We start from the raw sequence: 25467 nt of genomic DNA, 5'->3' as shown, positions 1-25467 counted from the left end.
CCAGGGGGACAACCTAGGTCCTTCTTCCTCTGGAGAGTTGGAACCCACACACCCCGAGTCACACCGTCCCCCCTCAGAACCTCCTTCAGTAATGTCAGTGTTTTATCCTGTGCTGCCCAATATGGCAGCCACCAGCCTCACGTGCTGGTGACCACTGGACACTGGCCAGTCCAACCGAAGAAATGAATTTTGATTCCTAATTAGCGACATGGGGCCAGTGGCTACCAGAATGGACGGTAGCAGCTCTGGTCTGCTCTGGTCTATGCGGGAGACCCAGAGGGGTCCTGGCTCCAGGTGAGGAATTCCCATTTGTGACAGGGAAGACCTCCACAAAAACCTAGCCAGACCCTCATGTCTCCTCCCCACCTGGATGCCCAGGTGGTCCAGCCTTCCCAAAGAGCTCCTCCTCATTTCCAAGATGGAGGAAAGGCAGAAACGACTTCAGTGAGTCTGGTGAGCATCTGCCAGGCACCTTAGCGCTCGGCACAGGCGATCACACAGCATCTTGGCACCTCCTTTATGGGGAGGAAGGTGGTTATGCCCATTTCACAGATAGGAACACTGAGGCTTCAGGAGGTGAAAGGGTTTGCTCAAGGTCACAGTACAAGGTGGCACAGGACTGGGGTGTGAACTCAAGTCAATGATTCTACCTCACCACGTGGGCCCCCCTCAGCTGAGACTTTGATCCTCCCAACCTGTATCCCAAGCACATCTCAAAAGCTCTTCCTTCCCTCAGGGGTGAAGGAGGCCTGGAAGAAGTGACTGGATGTCCCCCCCAGCTACTCACGTAGATGAGTCCTGAGAAGTATCTCTCCCTCAAGTTGTGGAGCACAGAAGCTTCGTTGAGGCATGTCAGCTCTGCCATGTCCTCCACTTTGGAGAATTTGGGTGGGTTCATCTTCTGGATGTCATCTTTGCCAACCGTGACCTTCTTGCCATTCTCCACCAGCTCAACAATCACCTCATCCCCTTTCTCCTCCTTGATGCTGGCTGCCTCGAAGCCTTGCTTCTCCGAAGGGACCCAAACCAGCTTCTTGGCAGCCCAGTCAGCCTGGGCCACTGGGCTGTTGACGAAGTTTTTGTCCACAAAGAGAAACTTCTCATCATCACTGAGCTGGCCCTTCTGTGCCATGGTGCCTGGTTGGTCCCCTGTGGAAAAAAGGGACAGCATCAGAATCTGGCCAAAACTGAGCCCTAGAGACAGACGAAACCTTCTCCTCCCATGTCTAGGAACGCAGTCTGCAGGAACATTCCACAAAGAATGAAGATGTTCCCTACAGTATGGTTTACAAAGTCAAAGAATGGAAACAACGCCAAGCCCCTCAGAAAAGGATCTGCATCATGGCCTATTGTTTACCATCATGGCGCCCGAGATGCAAACCATGGTATTTTCATACAACAAAATGCTATCCAGGGGTTGTGAAGCAAGAATAGGATCTACATGCTTTGACACAAGAAGGTGTCCACGTCTCACTGTTTACTGTACAAATAAAAGAGGAGCGTTCTTCAAATAGTTATACGTAGAGTTCTCATGTTCCAACAATTCCACACGTAGGCGCAAACTCAAGAGAAATGAAACTACACGTCGCCACAAAAACTTGTAGAGAATGTTCACAGAAGTGTTTCTCACAATGGCTAAAATGTGCAAGTGACCAAAGCGTCCATGAACAGATAGAATGAACACATAAAATGGGGTCTAGCCATGCCAAGGAATATTATTCAACCTGGAAAAGAAACAGGGTACTGATACGTGCTACAACGTGGATGAATCTCGATAAAATTGTGCCCGGTGAAAGAATCCAGTCACAAAAGGCCACATGCTCTAGGATCCCCTCTCCCTAAAATGTCCAGAAGAAGCAGATCCATAGATACTAAAGTAGATTAGTGATTGCCAGGGGCTGAGGAGCGACAGCTGAGAAAGTATAGGGCTTCTTTTTGGGGGTGATGGAAATTTCTAGAATTTACTGTAGCTGTGACTATACAGCTTTGTGAATATGTGACAAACCACTGAACTGTACGATTTAAAGCAGTGAATTTTACAGCATGTGACTTATAACTCAATAGACCTTTTTTTTTTTTTAAATATTTTATTTATTTATTTGACAGAGAGAGATCACAAGTAGGCAGAGAGGCAGGCAGAGAGAGAGGAGGAAGCAGGTTCCCTGCTGAGCAGAGAGCCCGATGTGGGGCTCAATCCCAGGATCCTGAGATCATGACCTGAGCCGAAGGCAGAGGCTTTAACCCACTGAGCCACCCAGGCGCCCCTCAATAGACCTTTAAAAAAAAATAGAGAGGAGAATGTAAACGGTAGGTGTAATACCCCATTTTTATTTTAAAATGTTTAAAATAATTTAGATTTTTAGGGCACCTGGGTGGCTCAGTGGGTTAAGCCGCTACCTTCGGCTCAGGTCATGATCTCAGGGTCCTGGGATCGAGCCCTGCCTTGAGCTCTCTGCTCAGCGGGGAGCCTGCTTCCCTTCCTCTCTCTGCCTGCCTCTCTGACTACTTGTGATTTCTCTCTGTCAAATAAATAAATAAAATCTTTAAAAAATAAAATAAAATAAAATAATTTAGATTTTTAAATATATGTCTTATTGTTGTTTTATTATTTATATGTATTTATTTTATTATCATATATTTATTTATAGATATTTCTAAATATTTAAAATAAAGTATTTAGGGAAAAAGGCAAAAAATTAGAGAAATACCCACTTGTGAATATACTTAAGAGAGGTTTTTGTTTTGTTTTGTTTTGTTTTGGAAAGAGCAGAGCAGGGGCAGGAGGTGTAGACAGGTAGAGGATTCCAAATGGACTCTCTGCTGAGCACAGAGCCTGACACAAAGCTTGATCTCATGACCCTGAGATTATGACCTCAGCAGAAACTAAGAGTTGGATGCTTAACCGAATGAGCCACCAAGATGCCCCTAGTGATTTTTATTTTCTACCATTTTCCCCCAATTTTTTTATTGCAATAAAATATATGTAACATAAAATTCGCTATCAACCATTTTTAGGTATATAGTTCAGTGGCATTAGGTACATTCATATGTTATGCAACTGTCACGATCATCCAACTTGAGAAGTTTCGGGTCCTACAGAACTGACACTTAGCCCCCATTAACTCCCCACTCCCCTTCCGCCAACCCCTGGCACCCACCATCTACTTTCTCTATGAACCTGGCTACTTTAAGTAGCCATACAAGTGACACCACACTGTATTTGTCTTTTTGTGACTAGCTTCCTCACTTGGCACCATGTCCTCAAGATTCACCCATGCTGTCCCTTGTATCAGACTCTCCTTCCTCTTCAAGGCTGAGTAATATTCCATTATATGTATATGACACATCTCCATGCTTATCCCTTCACTTGTTGATAGACACCTGAGTTGTATCCGTGTTTTAGCTATTGTGAGTAATGCTACTATGAACAGGGATAGACTTTCAATGATCTATTTGTATCATATTTGTAGTTTTATATTTTTTGTTAAATTTATAATTATTAGATTATTTTTTTTCCACAAAGACCTTCAAGTAGCCAATACACATGAGAAAGACGCGCAACCTCACTAGCAAATGAGTTAAAGCAATGAGATGTTGATCTTCCCCGATGAGCTTAGCTGAGATGAAAACCATTGGTCGTATCCAGTGTTGTCAAAAGTTGTATGGGGTCGGTCGCTGCACATGTCACCCTTACAGATGGAAAACCTTAAAAATCTATGCAAATTGCTTTTTTTTAAAAAAGATGTTATTTATTTGAAAGAGAGAGAGAGAGTGAGCACAAATAGGGGGAGGGGCAGAGGGAGAGGGAGAAGGGGCTCCCCACTGAGCCAGGAGCCTGATGCGGGGTTTGATCCCAGGACCCCAAGATCATGACCTAAGTGAGAGTCAGATGCTTCACTGACTGAGCCACCCAGGCACCCCCTGCAATTGCATTTCTAGGAATTTAGCCCAAGAGAACAGACAAGGTCTCACAGATGCACCACAATGTGGGGGCCACTGTTATGTGGAACAGTAAACCTGCCATCCATCTCAGGGGTCTCCAGTGATGCCTTAACTGGGACATCCATCCATTAGCATGGGATAATTCCCCCCAAAATCCACCGTGTGGACTTTCCTTTATGCCAAAATTTCTCCCTTTCCTTTTAACCTACTTACATGCCATAAAATTCCCTCGTTTGTAAATGTTCATTTCAGCTACTTTTAGCAAATTTACCAAGTTGTGCCTCTATCGCTACAGTAAAATTTGGAATGTTCCCATCACTCCCAAAAGGGTTCCCTTATGCTGCTCTGCCCTCATTCCAAGCCCAGTCCCTGCGCCCACTCATCTACTCTGTCTCTACAGGCTCCCCTTCTCTAGACGTTTCATATGAATAGAATCATACCGTAGGTGACCGTGGATCATGCGAAGATACTTATAACTTAGAAATACGTCATACTTATGTATAAATAGAATACTCAGGGGGAAAAAAAGGAACAAATCTCAAAAGCATTATGCTAAATCAAAGAAGCCAGACTAAAAAGACTCCATTGCTTCACTGATACGTAAGTCTAGAAAAGGCAAAACCATCATGACAAAAAGCAGATCAATAGAGAGCTGCTGGGACTAGCCCGGGCAACTAACCACTGAGAGGCACAAAGGAGACTTCAGGGTGATGAAGCGTTCCATATTCTGATTATGGTGGTTACACGACTGTACACATTTGCCAGAACTGGGTTATACACTTAAAAGCCAGTGAATTTAAAAAAGAAAAAAAATCGGTGAGCTTTACTGTATGTAGAATATATCTCAATAAAGTGGATGGGAATATTTATAACAGCATCTTTCCTGTAATTTTATGTGTATGTATAGACATTTTTAAAGGTCTAGAACACTGGGACGCCTGGCTGGCTCAGTCAGGGGAGCATGTGACCTCTTGACTTTGGGGGTTGTGAGTTCGAGCCCCAGGCTGGGTGTAGAGAGGACTTTTTTTTTTTTTAAAGATTGTTTTTATTTATTTATTTGACAGAGAGAGATCACAAGTAGGCAGAGAGGCAGGCAGAGAGAGAGGAGGGGAAGCAGGCTCTCTGCTGAGCATAGAGCCCCATGCGGGGCTTGATCCCAGGACCCTGGGATCATGACCTGAGCCAAAGGCAGAGGCTTTAACTCACTGAGTCACCCAGGTGCCCCTAGGGAGGACTTAAAAAAAAAAAAAAATAGGACGCTATATGCTAAAATATTAAACTATGGTTCTGTCTGGTCCCATACAGGTGAGTTTGAACATTGGTAAGAAAAATAACTGTAAGGGGCGCCTGAGTGGCTCAGTTGGTTAAGCATCTGTCTTCAGCTGAGGTCATGATCTCAGGGTCCCGGGACTGAGCCCTGCATCAGGCTCCCTGCTCAGCGGAAACCCATGAGGCACGGTAATTAACATAAATTTCAAAGGTCATCCAAGTAGGATGCTGGGCAACCCGGACCTTATTTTGAAAACTGGTAACCTTGAGCGGAGGAGAAGCAAAACATTGATTCTGCCTTCCCGATAACAAATCGTTCCTCAAGGTCACTAAATAATTGGCAGAGAAAAGTCTTCATGTAAAATTTCAAGTCATTAAACGTCCTCTCAGCTTGAGGAGCCCCTCTGAAACAGTCTTCATCCTATGTCTCCATGTGTCCGGGACCAAGATACTGACACACCCGGCTCTGGATTGGCCAGCTGGCTCCTCCCACCCGCCCCAGGACTCCTCCCCCACCCACTGCTGCTGTGCCCCCCAGGAACTGAGGCGCAGGCTGAGTTAGGATGGACGGCCACCGGGACATACAGTGTGGTTGCTCCCCCTCCTTTGGCAGAGAAGAATTCATGACTCCTTTGAATTCACCAATGTAACGCCCGCGCTTGGAACCCGCATCCCAGCGAGATGGAGCAGCCCCCTGTCCCGTGAACAGGCAGACAACTCCGGACATGCAGACTTTGCAAGGCAAAATTCAGCCGCTTGTCTCTTTCAGGGGTGAAAATAACAGCAGTCCTGATCTAGTGGCTCATTTTTTAAAAATATTCATTTATTTGAGAGACAGAGAGAGAGAGAGAGAGTACACAAGCAGGAGGAAGGGCAGGAGAGGGAGAGAATCTCGACCAGGTTCCAACTCCCTGCTGAGTCTGGAGCCCAATTCAGGGCTCGAAAGACCCCAACCTGAACTGAAATCAAGAGTCGGCCACCAAAACGACTGAGCCACCCAGGTGCCCCTGTAATAGTGCATTTGATTTTAAAGACTTCATTTATTTATTTGACAGACAGAGATCACAAGTAGGCAGAGAGGCAGGCAGAGAGAGAGAGATGGGGAAGCAGGCTCCCTGCTGAGCAGAGAGCGCGACGCAGGTCTCGATCCCAGGACCTGGAGATCATGACCTGAGACAAAGGCAGAGGCTCAACCCACTGAGCCACCCAGGCGCCCCTAAAAGTGCATTTTTAAGAAGGTGGAGAAATGAGTAAATTATTCCCTAACTCTGAATAATCACTTCGTCACTCAAAGAAGCACAATAAGGAACTGCACATGACCTTGAGTTTCACGATCACAATTCCTGCAGTTTTAAACTCTTCTGGGTTTCTTGTGGGACGTTATTCCAGGGGCATCCCTCCCGCAACCTCACTTTTAATTGTTGTGAAAGAACACTCCTTCTGCTTGGAAGAATTTCAATGAGCAAATGCAGAAGGAACAACAAAACTAGAACGGAGCAATTTTGGAAGCCCTAATAAAACAGTGGGCCCTGACAATGACCATCGGTAGTCACTCAAACCATGAGACCCGTGGCTCACGCACATCACTGTGCACCAGCACCCTGACCCTGCCCTGGGGGTGGGGCTGTGAAATCACAGATGGCTGGGCCCACCCCCAGAGCTCCTGAATCAGCAGGCCTGGGGTGAGCCCCAGGACGTGCATTTCTAAGAAGTTCCTGGGTAATGCTGAGAATGTAGGTCTGGGATCTGCAATTTAGACCCACGGAGTTAGAGGAGAAGTGGCTGGAGAGGTTTATCATGTGTACATCAGGAGGGTGTCACCTAAGTGTGGCCATTAACCTTAATATCACAATAAAGAGTTGATCAGACGCCAGATGGGGAACCATGGAAAGTGCCACCAGTGTCAAGGAAATATTCTTCCAGAAAGAAGGTGGGGGGGGATGGGGAACCAAAGCTTCACCCTCATTAGGTGAAGGTCTAACACCCAGGAAATGCAAGGCACAGGGAATGCACTAAACATGGGGGACGGTGGGAAGCTGCAACAAAGTCCACAGGTGGGAAGGCATCAGACAAATGATTGCATTCCTTTAACCAAGTACAGAAAAAGGAGAGGATAGTTTAAACTAGAAGGGGGTTTGAGACCCAGAGAAAAACTGAGGGATGAAGACAAAAGAGGGGCCTCCCGGTTTGATTAGTACCAAAGGGGAGTGGCAGGTGCGGCGGGGGTGGGGGGGGGGTGGCCTAGCGGTCTATCTACTTGTGCACACATAGGAACATTTTCACAATGAAAAAGTCCAACAGAGAAAATAAAAGACAAACATGGAGGCGGGGGGAAGAACCCCTCCTCCCCTAACATGCATATACCAGGGCAAATCAGAAATAAGGGCACATTTCGCCTTTCTGAAAAGCCACGTCTTTCACGGGAAGCTTTGCAAAATCGAATGCAATTGTGAGAAAAAACGAAATTCCGACAACCTGTCCCAAAAGCATAGGAGACGATCAAGAAAATCTGAACATCAGCTTAATATCCTTTATATTAGGGAATGTGTTAAACTTTTCAGAACAACCATGGTACCATGATTTCATCTATTTAGGGTACTTTCCTGGGGCGCCTGGCTGGCTCGGTGGGAGAAGCACGTGACTCTTGATCTCGGGGATCATGAGTTCGAGCCACATGTGGGGTATGGACAGGACTTTAAGTGAATGAACTTTAAAAAACTATTTAGAGGCCCTTCCTTTCTGAGATAGTCAGAAGTAGTTGTAACTGCTTGACAAGGCAGGGGTTGAGGGCTGGGATGCCTACAGATGGGCTACGCTGTTCTGTTTGACATTTTCCTTTAAAATGAAAAACAGTACTACATAAAATTTGTACAATTCCCATCTATGTGTAAGCAGTATCAGTATCCCACACCATTTCCCGTTTGGCCTGTATGTCATCCCCAGGGTCAAGTTCTCTGTATACCCACAGGGAGTGTTAACACTCACATTCCCCGTCCAGGGGCTGGGTTGAGTGGCTCACATGCAGGACCACCAGGGAACAACAGCACAGCCTTAGGACTGGCTGTTACACTCAGCTCCATCTTACAGATACGGAAACAGAGGCTCAGAGAGGTGAAGCGATCTGCCTGAGGTCACACAGCAGAGCCAGGTCCTGAGCCCACATCTGATTCCAGAGCCTGTGCCCCTCTGCCTCCCACAAGAGCCGGATGGGCTTGTCTGGAGCTCAACGGAGAATGTGCAGTAAAAGATCTGACCCTTGAAAGGATCTGACACCGTTCCTGGCACATTATCAACATTCAAAATGGGACCCCAGTGAGATGGAGGGAACTTTGGCTCCACACCGCAGCAAGAAAAAAATCTCACGCACACATTTGAATGAAGAAGGGAGACACGAAAAGGATGTACTGTGGGATTCTGTTTATAGGAGGTTCGAAACCAGGCAAAGCTATATCCTACAGTGATAGACATCAGACATCTTAGCCAGAAGAGCAGGACCTTCTTAATCTGTGTGCCGGGGACAGGGACGTGATCATTTTGTGACCATTCATTCCACTACGTGCCCAAATTATGAGTACTTTTCTGATACAAAGTACACACTTCCATGAAAAATTGTGGTTTCCTTTTTTTTTCTTCATCTTCGCGAGGAAATACACATAAAATTGACCACCTTCACCTACCAAGGGCGTAGTTCAAGTGACAACTAAAAGGGCTCTTTCCGATGGCGATGTAGGTCAACCGCCTTACAAGTCAGAAAAACAGCAAACATAATACAACAGAAAAACCAAAGGACATAGGAATCCCCATCACCAGAAACCCTGTCTCGTCCAGGACTCAGAAACCCAAACAAGATCAAGTGCAGAGAGTCTGTCTCTAGCCAAAAAAGGAGAGAGAAAAGCAGGCTCACTTCTCAGGGCTTTGATGCTTCCGGCCGTTACGAAGTGTGACATCTGCTTTGGTCAAAGCAAAGAGAAGCCTGGCTTCACCCTGGAATAGCATTTCCCAGAGTGTGTTCCTTGGAACTCTAATCCCTTGAAATAGTAGAGGTGGGGGTTGGGTGGGATTCAGGGAAGTTGAGATACTCTTCCAAAAAAAAAAAAAAAATTCTGTGGTTAAAGCCACTTGAAAAGTGCTACTCCCCGCCCCCCTCATTCCACTCCCCCAAGCTCCCACCCCCCCTACCTCTGCCACAGAGAGACCACGTATCAGAACATCCAAGAGGTTAATAGGTCCTGACTCCCAAAAACGATATTATGCCTTTGGACCCAGGGCTCCCCAAAACATTTGGCCACAGACCTCTTTTCCCACCAAACACGGATGAAATCCTACAGATTTGCCCTTGAGAAAATTCAGTGAGCCTAACAAACTGATAATACTATGAGTACTCACAGCTGCTAAATCTTTATTAGGTACCTGGTATCATCTCATTTAATCCCCTCATAAACACCAAGATACACCATTAACTCTGGCTTACAGACGAGGAAATGGGCTGTTACTTGTCCATCGTGGCACAGCCAGCTACAGTGAACCCTGAATAAAGGTGTATTTCCAAGATGATCTCTTCTGCTCTGTTCGCCTTCTTTGAAACAGGCAGAACACTTGAGGGCTCTGGGAAATACAGGCGTGCCTGAGAAAGGTCCCCGATCCGTGTCGAAGGCTCCCGGTAAGTCGGCTTCATCGTTAAAAGGATATGCCCCAGCATGTAGCCAGAGCCTTGTGTCTACAAAATTTGGGATCCTGGCTCCTCACCACAGTGTCACGTCAGGCATTAGGGGAGGAGACACAGGGAGGCATAAAAAGCAGCTGGCAGGGTGCCTGGGTGGCTCAGTGGGTTAAGCCTCTGCCTTCGGCTCAGGTCATGATCTCAGGGTCCTGGGATCAAGCCCCACATAGGGCTCTCTGCTCAACAGGGAGTCTATTTCCCCCTCTCTCTCTGCCTGCTTCTGCTACTTATGATCTCTGTCTATCAAATAAATAAATAAAATCTTAAAAAAAAAAAAAAAGGCAGCTGGCAAAATCAGAGGAGTGGTCAGGGAGCAGGATCCCAGCGAGAGGGTTCTCCTCGTGCTGCATGGAAACAAAACCTGGTCTCCTGCTCCTGGCCGCAGCCCTTCATTTCAAGCAGGGGTTTTCAACCTCAGCGCTGGGGACATTGGGCATTGATCATTCTTTGGTGGGGGATGGGGCTGTCTTTGTGCATTAGAGGATGTTCTCAGCATCCTTGTTCTCTACCTGCTACAGACCAGCAGCCCCTCCTCCTACCCACTGTGGCAGCCAAAAGGCCTCTAGACATCGCCAGATGCTCGAAACTGTCCCCAGTGCGAATCACCGCTTAAGAACAAACACAGGGGTTCTCTTAGGAAGACAAGGAAAGCTGAGGACCGTCGCTCCGTCATCCACACCAGCTTGGAAGGCCAAGTGCAGAAGGTCACACAGGTGAAATGAAGACATGAGTCAGACAAGAGACAGACTCCCAGAGAGCTGAGCCTCCAGGAGATTCCTCCGTCCCCCACCGTCCCCTCCTCCCACGCTCTGCATCGGCTTCAGGGTCGGAAAGGTCACCCAGGGTAGTGCTGCGGAGGACTGATGGACCCTCAGTTGGGTTCATTCCTCAAGGGCTGCTCTCAAGCCTTTCGATAAGAACAAAGGACTCTCGTGCTCTGCGTCAGCAACATCCAGCACAGCTGAGTGTGTCCAGCATGGACACAGCCCCAACTTCCTTGCCAGCCTCACACAGTTTCATTCTCTGAGCTCCAACAAGCTGTCGGCTAGCCTCTGCGACACCACCAGGTTACAAGTCCCAGTTCCGCTACGCATTCGCTGGGTGACTCTGGGCAAGTCCCCCTGCCTCTCTGAGCCTTGCCTTTTTCATGTGGGGGAAGGGGGAAGAGGAGGCTGGCCTGACACTCACATTTTATGATATCCGTGGATACCAAAGGCTTGAAATTGGACCCATGAAGACTGTCCAGGGGCTCTCGTGTGTTCTCATGTCGGCTTTATTTTCCCCAGGGGAACGCAGGGGTAAAAGATCTTGCCCTTTCTGTTTCCGCACTAATGAAAAAGGAGTAAAATACCCCAGGGCCCAAATCATATAGGATTTGCACATCACCACGCCTGCTTAACAGCTTCCCTGAAGATTTCATTGCCCAGCTGCGGCTCGGGAGCTGGGACCAGAGACACAAACCTAAATGTCCCCGGGGTCAGAGCGGCAATGTAGAGTGACCCAGGCTCCAGGTGGCTGGGGGACCTCCCACTCTGCCTAGAGATGGCCTCAGCTCCTTCAGCCCAGGTGGGGTCACCTGGTGAGAATGTGGGCCATGCACGGCCAGATGGCCAACAGACCCACAAGTCTGAGTTTAGGTACGAAAGTGCCATCCCCTCAAGTTAAAACAAACGCTGCCCCTTTCACACAGACAAAACTGAATGTCCTCTGAGCCCATCCAGGACATAAGCCAACCTGCCGGAAGGACCTCTGCATCAGAGAAACGATGTCAAGGTCTAGCCCAGGTGTGGGAGGAGCTCGAAAGTAGGAGCAAAAGGAAGTAGAAGTGAGACCAGGCTCCCTCAACACACCAGTGTTGCCAGCCTCAAGCTGTCCCCACAAGGCCACTGGGCTCTACCTCTGTTACTATTAATAGCCACCATCATTACTGGGCCCCTTCTTTCCATGGGGTATGGGGTTGGGCCATCTATTACTATTATTATTAATTTTTTAAGAAGTTTTTTAAAAAATTTTTCTTTATTTGACAGAGAGAGAGAGAGAGTGCCCAGCAGAGGGAGCAGGAGAGGGAGAAGCCGACTCCCCACTGAGCAGGGAGCCCTACACAGGGCTCCATCCCCCCAAAGGCAGCCGCTTCACCAAGTGAGCCACCCAGGCGCCCTGGGGTGGGGCCTTTATTAAATACACCAGCTCACAGTGTGTCCTAAGTGTCCGGCAAGGTAAGCATCATTTATTATTCCTTTAATATTACAGAGATCCTGGAAAGTAAACTACATTAAAGGTCTTCACTGGTAAAAGCTGGAGCCAGGATTTAAATCCGGATCTGCCTGACACCCAATCTACTCTTAGCAGAAAAGCTCTTCCTTGCGCCAGGCCTGGCCCCCACGCCACGCCTTCCCCCCATCACATCCCCTACCTCCGGAGGGTCCCGAGGCAACCCGCCCTCACCATAACAGAAAAAAGATGGGCAATGAAACTATCAGCTCTGTCTTGCTTTCAACATCTAACTCATTTAGATACTGTGTTTAAAGTCACTCCGAAGGAAGTGTTTTAGTTCAGAGAGCAAACTCCTTTTTCTCCCCTTGGGAGAGAAACTGAGTGAGCAGGAGACATCGTAGCTCCTATGCAGAACAGTTTTAGGATAGAGAGAACCGGTCATTTCTGGCCCTAACAGCCCCATTGTACTTTGTAGCTTACAGTCCTGGCATAACGCAGCTTACAATAAAGGGACAGTCTCAAATGGGACAGACATTTCTCAATATCTATCTATTTTAAATGTGCCTGCCGGGGCGCCCGGATGGCTTGGCCACTGAAGCATCCGGCTCTTGATTTCGGCTTCAGGTCACGATCTCAGGGTCGTGAGATCGAGCCCGGTGTTGGGCTCAGCGCTGGGCACAGAGTCTACTTAAGATTCTCTCCTCCTGGGGCACCTGGGTGGCTCAGTGGGTTAAGCCGCTGCCTTCAGCTCAGGTCATGATCTCAGGGTCTGGGATCGAGTCCCGCATTGGGCTCTCTGCTCAGCAGGGAGCCTGCTTCCTCCTCTCTCTCTCTGTCTGCCTCTCTGCCTACTTGTGATCTCTCTCTGTCAAATAAATAAATAAAATCTTTAAAAAAAAAAAAAAAAAAGATTCTCTCCTCCTTGCCCTCATCCTCTCCTCTGCCCTCTCCTTCTGTCCTGCTGCCTCTCTCCCGCCACACTCGCTCTCTCGCGCTCTCTCTCAAAAAAATAAAAAAAAAAAAAATAAATGTGCATACCCTTTGACTTAGCCATTGAATTGCTGGGAATTTATCTGATAAACTCATGTAATTAGACAAAAATAGATACAAGGATGGTCCCTGAAGCACTCTTCAGAGAAGTGATGGCAAGCAGCTGGTAATGTTTCCATCAGGGGTTGTTTCCGTAAGAAGCTAGACTTTCAAACAATAGAGTATTACGCAGCTGATTTTTTAAAATGCCAAAACAGGCTAATACAGAAAGAGGCAGGAGATCTAGGATTAACTGAAAAAAAAAAAAAAAAAATAAAAAGAAAAGGTCTAATTTCCAGAATGCCAATATTTGTGTAACAAAAGGAAATTTGAGATAGAAAGGTTCTCAAAAGATCTATGAGAATACACTAACCTTGATCACTTCAGGGGATGAGAAGGGCATTCAACCTGGAGCCTGGGGAATGGCAATCGCCACCCCAGAGGTCTCAAAGGTTGACCCTTTTGAGATTCTGTATCATCTGCTGCAGACTTTGCTGGTCCGGCGGCGTTAAGGAAGGAATGGGAAGTGGCAAGTTCAAGGCTGCGTGAGTGAGCAAGGGGCAGGTCCTGCTGCCCTTTCCTGGGGACTTTTGATGAGGGCTTTTCCTTCCAAGCTGCTTATTAACTGATTCAAATCCAAGGTAAGAACAACAGGCACTCTTACAAAACAACAGCAAAAACAACAGGCACTCTTACAAAATTTCCTTCAAATCCTTACGTGGCCTTCTTCAGACTCAGCCTTTCCTCTGATGTGTGGCCATGGTTAAACTCTTTACAGGTCAGGGGTGGAGGGCAGAGACCCCAGGGAGCAAAAGAACCCTTATAAAAGTCAGACAGGGTTTCGTTCACAGGGGAGCGCCTCAAGGAGGCCATCTCGACCCTACACAAATCACAAATGGGGGCGCCTGGGTGGCTCAGTGGGTTAAAGCCTCTGCCTTCGGCTCAGGTCATGATCTCAGGGTCCTGGGTTCGAGTCCCGCATCGGATTCTCTGCTCAGCAGGGAGCCTGCTTCCTCCTCTCTCTCTCTCTCTGCCTGCCTCTCTGCCTGCTTGTGATGTCTGTCGAATAAATAAATAAATAATATTTTTTAAAAAATCACAAATGGGCCAAGAGCACTGGAATGTGCGATGTTCTTGGCACAGTTGAGGAAGTGTGACCATACTGAAGCAGAAGATTCTAGCAACCACCTTTGGGGCAAATAGGATTTATGGAGACATGATCCAAAAGGAAAATCAGGGACAAGTTTCTCCTTTACAGAAAGGTCACAGCAGAGACAGGCATTCTGGTTCTGCCAAGTACCCACTCTCCCATATTAAGCAAAACCCTTAAGGTCTCTGGTCAGGTGCGTTATAAGTAACTGTCCACTGAAGTTGACCAGGGACCAAGCACTATGTTAAAGCCTTTATTGGCATTATTCCACTTAATCCTCCCAACAGGGTAATCCCTTGGGCTCTAGAGTTAGAAAGGCCTAGATCTGCAGAATCCGTTCCTTCTCATCAGTCAGGCAAGCTATCTTGAGCAAGTTATTTAGAGCACGAAAGTAAAAAGGGGCCAATAATAATATCTCCTCCAAAGGGTTGTTGTAAAGCCAGTAAAATGATGCCAGTGAAGAGCTTAGCAGGTCGGCTGGCAAAAGTGCTCATTAGCTCTTCCCCACCCCCCATTTTTCAGATGGGAAAACTGAGGTTTGCCAACGCGGGTGATTTCTAAATTTGTTCGTGACATTCTAGGATTCCAGGGGATTTAATACTGGACTTGGCTTTCCAGAAAAATCTGATGCCTATCTGATTTCAGAATTACATGGTTGTGCCTACAACAGAAAATCCACCTGTTTGGATCCAATGTTCTGCAGAAAGAAGAGACACATCGCGCCCCCCCTCAGCTCCCCCACCGGAAAAAAAATAAAATTTTCAGGAAAGGTCATGTGAACACACAGCGAGAAGGCACTCTTCTTCAAACCAAGAATGGAATTGGCCGGTGCCTTGACATTGGACATCACAGCCTCCAGAGCTGGTCCTCTTCTCTTCCTTAAGATGACAGGTCCTCATCTGGCTAAGTGATTTAGTCAATGACGAGAGCCAGAGGCCAAGAAGGGGACTCAGGTCATCGGCAATTGATGAACAAGCAGGATTCTGAAGAGCTGGTTTGGCCAAATCTTCTAGAGCCAGAGCTCCGGGAAGAGGGAAGGGCAGATGAGACAGTGCCAGAGGTAGACGGGGAGAAGGGGACAGAGGGGGACCTGCGGGTGAATGAAGGGACCGGACTGTGGAGTGTTAGAGAAATTCATCAACGCACTGGACAGGACGCCTCGTAGACTTTGTGAAGCCTTGGAGATATTAACCCCCCGTGCAACAGAGTCTCTCAAAGGTAATTCATTTTTTACAGAACAGAAATTCTGTTTTCTATTCCCACCTTGGAAAGCAGTAGCTGAAGAAACGTGAGTGGTCCAAAAAAAAAAAAAAAAAAAGTTCCTTAAATAAATAAAACCTGTAAATAAGAGAGGAGCAGGCAAAAGTCTTCCCTCTACTCTCCCCAAGGCCTCCTTCTCCAGGCTCCCCGACTTGTTCCCAAATGGGAAGAACAAGGGCCAAGAAATCCCCAGAGTCTCGACCAACAAAGCTGCCATAGAACGCTAATTTGCAAGCGAGCTGGGGATGGCCTCGTGGAAAACGCTACCATACATGGGCATGTTTGCCTCAATCTCGGCCCCTGGACAGAAAAGTAATGATAACAAACCCATAACAAATACCTTGTACGGAATAACACGTCTATTTCAGATGCGAAAATAAAAAAACACGGTGTGTACCAGGCGAGCCCTAGAAGCTTCTTGTGGGAAGCCCAGCTGGTTCATGGGTTGGACCCTCGGGATGGCAGCCCGGACGGCCCACCACCCCCATCCCTGGGGGGGGGGACAAACAACACATTTTATTTTAAATTTACAAAAGGCCCATTTGTTTTCTTCAAAGAGAAGATGATAAAACCTTGCCTTCCTGGAAACAGCTGGTCGCCCCTAGAAACCTAACTGCAAAAAGGGTTTTCGTAAAGACAAAAGATGGTGGGTTCAAGGCTATGGCCTTGGCATCAGACATACCCAGGAACGGGCTCCACCGCTTACAAGCTGTGTGACGCCGGACAAGTTACTGAACCTCTCTGAGCCCCAGCTGCCTTTTTACGAAATGGGCATCATGAGCCTCCTTTAAAAGATTGTTGCGGTGATTCAGGAGCTAAATTACATCAAACATGGCTACAGTGCCTGGTACATACGTATCCCATCAGGCTGGGTGGCTATCTCCCTGGAAACGCTCGGAAGAAAGAATTCCTTCCACAGAGATTCAACATCCTCTGTCACACACTGCCACCCATCCAATGCCTTTCAGTCCAGCATCTTTAAGAAAACAAAACCCATCCAGAAAGACCAAAGAAAACACAACTATGCACATTGGCTGACTCACAATCTGCCCACTTTCCCTTTGCCAAACCCTGGCCACTTTGCAATTTTATCGATTGGAATTTTATCGATCGGTTCTTAATACTGGAACTAAACACTCTCTGTCTTGGGTTTCTAAATACTTTCTCTGACTTTATGATCAGCGTGGCTTTGAATGGTGCCTTTCCTCAAGCAGCAAAATCCCCACCAGCTCTCTGCGCAGGGAGGAAACTGCAACAGGTGCGCCCACTTTGTGGGACATTAAGAGCAACATTTGTATCAGCTGCTCTGCAGACCATCCCAGAACCTTCTTACTGAATCCACCTGCGGGTCATGGATGCAAATTGAAGCTCTGGCATCTGTCTGGGTATTTGAAGCCCCTGGGATTAGCCTGGATAAGACTTTTTTTTTTTTTACTTTGGAGTGAGGGGGTCTGGAAGAAAACTGGGCTGTAAGAAATACATTGGATCATAACCAGCCCTACCTCTCCAGGGATATCAACAAGCACATCCTTTAAATGGTGAAAAACACTCCTCTTTCTGCAGAGCAACTGCCCATGTGTTTTTGACTCATTTAACACATTCTCAACAGAACTAGCCTTGCTTCCGAATACACCTGGAGCATTACTTTGCACACCTCTGTGCCTGGAAGCGACTTTTCAGTGAAGTTCATTTGCGTTTTATCTGTGCCTAAAATCAAAGTTAGAAGCTTAGGAAGTTGGTCCTCTGAGACTGTAAGGGGTCACATCTCCCAGATTTGCCTTTTAAGAACAGTATAGGACGCCTCTTTTTTTTTTTTTTTAAGTATTTTGTTTTTGTTTTTGTTTCTGGAGATTCAAGTGTAACTGGAGGTGGGCCTGGGCATTTGTCTTTAGAAAGAACCCCCAAGGAGGTATTTATCATTGAGATGCTGGTTTGAGGAAAACCTAGGCTGGCTGGGGCAGAGAAATGCACATTGGGAATCCCTCCTTCCTCCCCATAGTCCTTGAGAGGACGACAACCAAAACACCTCGCGGCTCCCCAGCCCTTGTAGGATGCCCCGTGGGACCCTCAAACCCCCTACCCCATTGACCCACCCCCACCCCAGGACCACCCTACTTACAGATCTCCCAACTGGGGGGACAGCGGAGAAGAAACTGGGTGGAGAGCTCAGATCTGGCACACCTCCCAGGCAGGGGAGTCCAAATCTCCCGGTTGGCCCGGGACTCCTCTCTTTATAGACCCGGAGCTGCCCGCGGGAGGGAGAGGGGAGGCGGCCCGGGGGCAGTGGGAGGGAGGGTCCCATGCTGCTCCCTCCGCAGCGCCCCCTGCAGGGCCCGGGAAGAGCGGCTTCAGTGCGGGCCTTAGGGCGCACCTGCGGCTGCGCGGGGAGAGGGGCGCACGCGGAGCGGGAGCTCAGGGGGCTGCGGAGCTCGCGGCTGAAGGCTTCGGGGCACGTGTCTCACCCGCCTTCCCTGCTCTGGGACAGTCACCGAGACTCTGATTCCCAGAGAAAGGGGGCGAGCGGCCAGCGTCTACAGGGGATGCTTGAGAATGGCTTGGCCCGGTCAAGAGCACGGCGCGGATTTTAACCGCTTCCTTCCCACGGAGCGGGTGGGCGGGGGGGTTGTGAATTGCCACCTCGCCGACCGGCTCCTGATTTTATTTGCCTCCCACTGGCTGGATACGGGGTTGGCCGTGCTGCGTGAAGCGTAAAGAAAGGGGATTTTTTGAACTTTGCAAAGTGCGAGGCAGGAGCCCCCGAATGCTGGGAATTGTTCGGGAAAGGGAACTTTTTATTTTTCCCAATTTGCCATCCCCACCTCCACCCACAAGCAGAAGATGAAAAGAAAAAGAAAAGAAGAAAAAAAAAACAAAAAAAACGCTGCTGTGACTTCAGGCCTCCATGTGCCTTTCGCTGAGTGCCTGACCTCGGGCAAGTCATTTCCTTGCTCTGAACCTTAGTGTCCGCAGCTAAAAAAAAAAAAAAAAAAAAAAAAATACGGATGCGTGTGTTGGGGAGGGTACATTTATGTAATTTGCATGGTGCATGTCAGGATCCAAATAAAATGGGTGGGACCCCGCCCTTGCAAGTCCCCAAACTTTCCTCCCCCGCCCACAAAATTCTTGCAAATGAAGAAGCTGCTTAAAACTTGACTTAAAGCTTAGCACTCCTCTCTCCCCTCCTCCCCCGGCATTTGTCTGTCTGTCTCTCTCTCTCTCCCGTATGTCTGACTCAAATCCATCATGCTTTCTGTCTTGCGGCCACTCTGTATGTCACTGTGTCCATCACCGTCTCTCTCTGTCTCTCCCTTTGTCGTAAGTGTCCCTCTGTCTCTGGCACCTGTCTCTCCCGCACGTCTCCCTCCGTCTCTGGCCCTTGCCTCTGGCTCCCGATCTCCGGCTGGCTCTCTCCCTGGCTCTCGGTCTTCTCCCTGGTCTCCGCTGCCCGCACGCACACAGGCCATAAAAGGAAGCCCAGGCGGTGGGCTGGCCCCGCGCCAGGCCGGGGACCCGCGCACCCCGCTCCCCGCCCCGCACGGGCTCCGGCTTCCCGGGCCGGTCCTCCCTCCCGGGGCGCGGCGGGGGGCGCAGGGCGGGCGACAACCCAAAAAGGGCAGGCGCGGGCTCCTTCCTGCAGGAATTCCCAGCGCCGCATACCAGCCCGGGGCTGCCCGCTCCCCCTGACTAAATATGGTGCGGAGCGGCCTCCCGGCGCGGCGGGCGCGGGGGAGGGGGCCCTGCCTCCCACGGCCGCGACAGCGCCGCGCGGGGACAGCCCCCCAGGCCCACGCGGGCTCCAGCTACTCCCGGTGGCCAGAGGGTTTGGGGAGAGGGTCAGAGGCCGTGGGAAGACCCTTGCCAGGCTCTGTGCCCTTGGTCCACAACCCCTCCCCTAGTAACCAGATCAGATTAGGTGGAGGAGGGGCGTGGGCCTGTGTTAATACCCCCATTTCCAGGTGAGAAAACTGAGGTCCTAGAGGTGTGCAGAGATTTGCCCAGGCTCTCGCTGGGACTGGAGCCCATCATTGCCAGGATTTACTTCCAAAGAGTTGTTAAAGGGAAATGCCTTCTCGGGCTGAATCCTCTGCGGTTGGTGGCCAGTGCAGCTTTCTAGCTGTTCTACCACAGGCCAGTCCTTAAAGGCTCCGTGACTCAGTTTCCCTACCTGAATGTTTGTAAACAGTCGTTGAGATGATCCTTGTAAAATGAACATATGGTTCTGTTATCTGGTAGTTATTATTCTCGACAAACTTGAAACCCAGTAGGTTGGCACAGGCCTTGGGTATGTGACGGCGAGTGAGAGCCTGTCCCTCCTGCAGGGTCCCCACCGCAGGGCTCAGCGTCTCAGACCCTCTTGATCACTTCCTCATGCTTCCAACGTCAGGCTCTCCTGCTTTCTCACCCCTGAAAACACGCAGGTGCCCTAAATCAGATCTGCCAGGGTTCAGCTGACTGCACAGCGTGGGGTGAAGATGAAAATGATGGATAAGCTGCTTCTCCACGTGCCTTTTACTGTCTACACTGTAAAAGGAGTGGAAATTGCCCCTGCGTTGGCTGGTATGGACAGGGTGCGGAGTGGAGGGTGTGATGGAAAGGGAAGAGTGAAATTGACCACCACCTTCCTGTCCTGGAACGAACCCAGAGCAGCCTGTCACAGTCGAACTTGCTGGCCTCAAAGTGAGAGCTGGCATCTTTACTGGAGACCTTAACACTGGTACTTCAAAGGGGTTTTGCATTTGATTCCTTAAAGAATTTGTTGGTAAATTTTAAAAGAGAATCCCTATAAGCAATTATTAATAAACAGGGGGCTTATTGAACAACAACAACACTGAATTTTTCTGCATTCTCTCTCCTCTTCCTTGTAACAACCCTAGGAAGCAAGTACTTAGAACACATTTTTTTCCCCCATTTTGCTGTTGACAAACCAGGCTAGTGAATTAAGTGACAAGCCAATTAAGTTACAGGCTGGTGAATTAAGTAACTAGCATAGCTAATTAGTGCTGGAGTAGGAATTCCAACTCCCCATGTCTGATCGAGTCCATGTTAAGTAGATGGGAAGTTACGCTTGATCTTTGAGGCAACAGGCCAGAAGTCACAGGACACCAATCGCAAGTACTGAGACTCCGTCTTCTCGAAGAGGAACGCAGATGGACAGAATCTTTACCTCAACTACCTTACTGGGTTGTTAAATATGACGATGCATGTGAAGGCCTTACATAAGGTATTTCATACCTTCCTGGTACATTCTACGCATGTTCAGGGACAGTATGTGTACATAACAGTCATTCATTAAATATCTGTCCAATGCAGAAGCTCAGATGTTTGAATCTTCAAAAGCACATTGTTATAATGATGAAGTCAAATGCCTGTTTTATTTCTCATGGCTCAAAAAGCCAGTTATTTTAAGATCAAGGGGGGAAAGCATACTTTAAAAAAAAGTGTTACTTCAAGAGCTGTCCAGTAAATTTCCTGGGCTTGTCTTCTTTGTGGGGTGCTGTGTAATGGGAGTTTCCATGAACTCATGAAACAAGACAGCAGAGGGGAAATTTCTCGCTTGGAGTCTTTCCCTCTTTATCAAATAGCTTTGTATTTGCGATTGGTTTCAAAAAGCTCCAAAATGTGATTCCCTTCAGTTTTTAATAATATCAGAGATTGGATCCAAAGATGATTTACTCCTGCATGTACTTCACAATCTCATTATTTAAAAGTGTACCAGCACTCAAGTCCTCCAGCCCAAGAGTGGCACAGCGCTGTGCCTTCTTGTGAATGGACATCATTCCTGGCCACAAGCCCAGCTCGCCTCTATCTCTTGCACAAAGCCCCTTCTGTTTCACTCGTGTTGGCGCCACACTTCTCCAGGACAAGACTGCATGGCAGACAGACCTGCAATGCTCTCTCCTCCATCACTTTCGGATTCTGGTGTCTTGGTAACTCCAGATTCTCTACCCTCCATTAGGAAGGGTCCTGAAGGGCGCCTGGGTGGTTCAGCGGGTTAAGCCTCTGCCTTCGGCTTGGGTCATGATCTCAGTTCAGGGTTCTGGGATCTACCTGCATCAGGCTCTCTGCTCAGCAGGGAGACTGCTTCCCCCCTCCCTCTCTGCCTATCTCTCTGCCTGCTTGTGATCTCTGTCAAATAAATAAATTAAATATATATATATAAAAGGAAGGGTCCTAAAATTCTCAAAGTAGTTCTACAGTGTTTTACAAAACAAAACATATTCTTCACATATGAACCAGCAAATCATACTCCTTAGGATTTACCCAAATGATTTAAAAGCTTGAGTCCGGGCGCCTGGGTGGCTCAGTGGGTTAAGCCGCTGCCTTCGGCTCAAGTCATGATCTCAGGGTCCTGGGATCGAGTCCCGCATCGGGCTCTCTGCTCAGCAGGGAGCCTGCTTCCTCCTCTCCTCTCTCTGCCTGCCTCTCTGCCTACTTGTGATCTCTCTCTGTCAAATAAATAAAAAATCTTAAAAAAAAAAAAAAAGCTTGAGTCCATGCTGAAGCCTGCACTTGGGATGTTTAAAGCAGCTTTATCCGTAATTGTCAAACCTTGGGAGCAACCGAGCAGCTCCCAAGGGGTTGGGGGGCTGGAGGGATGAGCGGAGAGAACTCAGGGATTTTAGGGCAGTGAAAATACTGCGTGGCGCTAGAATGGTGGATAGCTGTCATCACTCATTTGTTCAGACGCACAGAACGAACAGCACCCAAAATGAACGCTGATGTGAACTATGGACTGTGATAATGTGTCCGCACAGGTCCACCCATTGGAACAAATGTGACGCTCCCTGCAGGGGTAGGGGGTGTGGGGACAGGAGTGACATGAGTGAGGGGAGTGGATATGAGGTATATAGAAACTCTCTATATATTATACTCAACTTTCCTGTGAACCTGAGCTTACTCTCAAAAGTAAAGTCTATTTTGGGGGGATGCCTGGGTGGCTCAGTCAGTTAAGCGTCTGCCTTCAAATCGGATCATGATCCCAAGGTCCTGGATTGAGCCTGCAGTAGGGCTCCCTGCTCAGCAGGGAGTCTGCTTCTCCCTCTGCCTCTTCCTTGCTCACTTTCTCTCTCTCAAAATCTTAAAAAAAAGTCAATTTTTCGTAAAAAGGTAGTTTCATCTTTCATTAAAAAAAAAAAAAAAAGGGACGCCTGGGTGGCTCAGTTGGTTAAGCAGCTGCCTTCGGCTCAGGTCATGATCCCAGGGTCCTGGGATCGAGTCCCACATCGGGCTCCTTGCTCGGCAGGGAGCCTGCTTCTCCCTCTGCCTCTGCCTGCCTCTCTGTCTGCCTGTGCTCGCTCGCGCTCTCTCCCTCTGTCTCTGAAAAATAAATAAAATCTTTAAAAAAAAATAAAAATAAAAAAATAAAAAAAATAAAAAAAAAAAAAGTGAACAAAGACCACACAACCCTTGCAGAATGGTTAACGAAAGTCAAATCCCAAGTGGCTGGGAAGCATTGTCTCAAATGCCTTTAAAGGCATATTCTCACAATGTTAATCCTTCATGTACACTTGGCTTTAGGTTAAAAGAACACATCAAGTCTTATATAATCATACAGACATGTGAGTCATTCAACTGCGTTCTTGCACATCATTATAAAGCTATCAGTTTACTCTGTGCAAACATATATGCTAAGCTAAATTTATCATCTTCAAACGCCACCTCTGCTCCTGCTGGGTTTGTGGACTGCCCAAGTTTTATTTCCACTTTTCCTAAACCTCTCTTCAGTCTCAATTCCCATCCTATTTTTCTGTATATCCACATCTCCTCCTAAAGCTTCTCCCTATTTCTGGAGGAGAACTTCTCCCAACAACCCCATGAAAAGCACCAGCAATGATGCACTGATTCAGTTTATGAGGTAGGAGAATAGTTATACTTGTCTTTCCCTCAGTTGTTTTTTTCTTTAATGTCTCAGCCAGTGCACCTTTTTCAATGACTGGCTTATAAACGAATTGACACCGTTCAAAAATCCTGAATATAAAAATTTCTAGAGCAGATTTTTCAACCTAAGGTCTTTTGTGGAAATCTCAAATCTCAAAAATCTGAGTGTGTTGAAAACAGGTTGTTTTCCTTTTTGCAAATATAAAAACGTACTACTAAATATGCTTTTTTGAACACCTACGTGGCCCCCCAGGCTATAATCCCGTTCCCCCCAGAGACGGACGTCATGAGGCTCCTGGATGAAAAGCGCCGCAGGGCCGTGTGGCCGGTGCCCGCGGCGCGCGCCAGGGCAGGGTCTCCTCCTTCCGTCTCACTCCACGTCCTCCCGCTACTAGGCCGCGGGAGATCCTGAAGGCAGGCCTGGGGAGCCGCCCCAACCTTCTTCCCGCCCTGGTGCCCAGCTCTTCATGAAAGAAGAGTCATAGGAACATCCTTTGCACAAAAAAGAGTTGCTTAATTGTTCTTTTATTAATACATTGAAAAGTATAAAAGTTGCCCAGGTTCAAACAAGTTACACAACAATGCATATAAACACGCTATGAACTACATGGGACAATTCTGTTTAGTTTTGTATTGTGACGATTTTCTATCAGTAACCAAAATTATAAACTCCAGCATTTTTTCTTAATCTAGTCCTGCATGATTGTAATTCCTGAGGTAAACTTAGTGTCCACTGCCAACATCCTTGGATGTAAACCAAGTCCTCTGAAAAGAATTCAGACATTTATATTCCCACATACAATACAACAGGATTCCTAATTGTTACCAGATACTACAGATTTGATTTGAAAAATGCAAATGAGCCCCAAGAGTATATCTCTTCTGTAATCCTAGCTCATCAACAGGGCCTCTCAGAATCCTCTCACTTGCAAAGTATGGCTTAATGGGATTTCTTTAATAATTTTCTGCATTCAGATAAAAATTCTTGGTTCATCTGTAAGGACTGAACACTTTACCAACACCAAAGAGAAACTCAAAACTTTGAGAAGACAGCACTGAATCAACACCCTGAAGAGAAGGCCAATTTTGCCATCTACAGCCCTTCGCCCTTGCCCTGTGGAAAACATTCAAGCTCAATGTCATCGGTATGTGGGCACCTGTGCCGTTCTGTCGGATTATACTTTATGACTTTGGCCAACCAGGGCTGTCATCACAGCTGTCCTCAGTGACATCAGTCTGCAGCCTCCACATTATAAAAATGTCTTCGTAAATATCAAAATAGCATTTTAGACATAGTACAGGAAGAGCTCTTACCATTTTTCTAACCCAAGAATAAAAAACTGACATGCAGTGAGTCCAGGTAAGCAGGGACTGGCTCTTTCGGAGCTCATTTTGTGATTGCACAACTGAGGCCCGCATGGAGGTTAAACAATGCCATCTTTTAAAAGGTGCTTTCTGGTATTTCTCCGAAAGCCTGTCTCTTCATGCTTATTCCACATTCTTTATATAATAAAATAAACTCTTTGTTTGACTTACAGCAAAATTAAAAGAATTATTTCCCCCTCTACCTTTTAATTAAATCTTCCAGTAGAAGCCAAAATGGTCTAAGGAAAGAAAAAGCACATTGTTACCCAGTTTAAAAGTTCAGATTTGGATAGTAATTCAGATATTTAAACCAAATTATAAATGGTTATCTGAAAAACTGCTAATTGTAAACAAAAAACTGAACTTCACAGGAATTCATTTTATCAGGCTTTAACATTTTTTAAAACATTTTTTAAAACATAAATGGATTTTTCTACAAATCCACGTAATTCCAGCCTGAAGGAAATTTCATGTACCTTGTTAAAGAGCAGAACATATGGCTATAAAGACCTGAATTTTTTTTTTTTTAAAGAATATAAGGGGTACTAAAAATTTCTTCCAGTTTTCACAAATTTAAAAACTTTCAAAATACCTTCTAAAAACAACGTATTTTCTTTCGAGTCAAATCTAGGAAGCTAGA

General features: G+C 47.3%; 1 protein-coding gene across 5 annotated transcripts in view; it reads right to left on the bottom strand.

Annotated features, from left to right (window-relative positions):
* The window catches only part of MYH11 (myosin heavy chain 11), a 111158-nt gene extending 93347 nt beyond the window's left edge, over window positions 1-17811 (bottom strand). For 4 of the 5 annotated variants that reach the window (XM_032328675.1, XM_032328676.1, XM_032328677.1 and 1 more), the window contains exons 1-2: window positions 15663-15681; window positions 788-1149 (exon numbers count right to left, since the gene is read on the bottom strand). In XM_032328675.1, the coding sequence (XP_032184566.1) occupies window positions 788-1132 (345 nt within the window). In that variant the 5' untranslated portion in view covers window positions 1133-1149; window positions 15663-15681. Of the gene's footprint in view, window positions 1-787; window positions 1150-15662; window positions 15682-17703 lie in introns of those variants that run through there. The other variant, XM_032328679.1, reaches the window with a different exon arrangement.
* Between the last annotated feature and the right edge of the window lie 7656 nt (window positions 17812-25467).

The sequence above is a fragment of the Mustela erminea genome, chromosome 20 (assembly GCF_009829155.1).
Source record: "Mustela erminea isolate mMusErm1 chromosome 20, mMusErm1.Pri, whole genome shotgun sequence".
NCBI lineage: Eukaryota > Metazoa > Chordata > Mammalia > Carnivora > Mustelidae > Mustela > Mustela erminea.
Note: the sequence above shows the minus strand (reverse complement) of the source record. Positions and strands in the feature narration are given on the sequence as shown.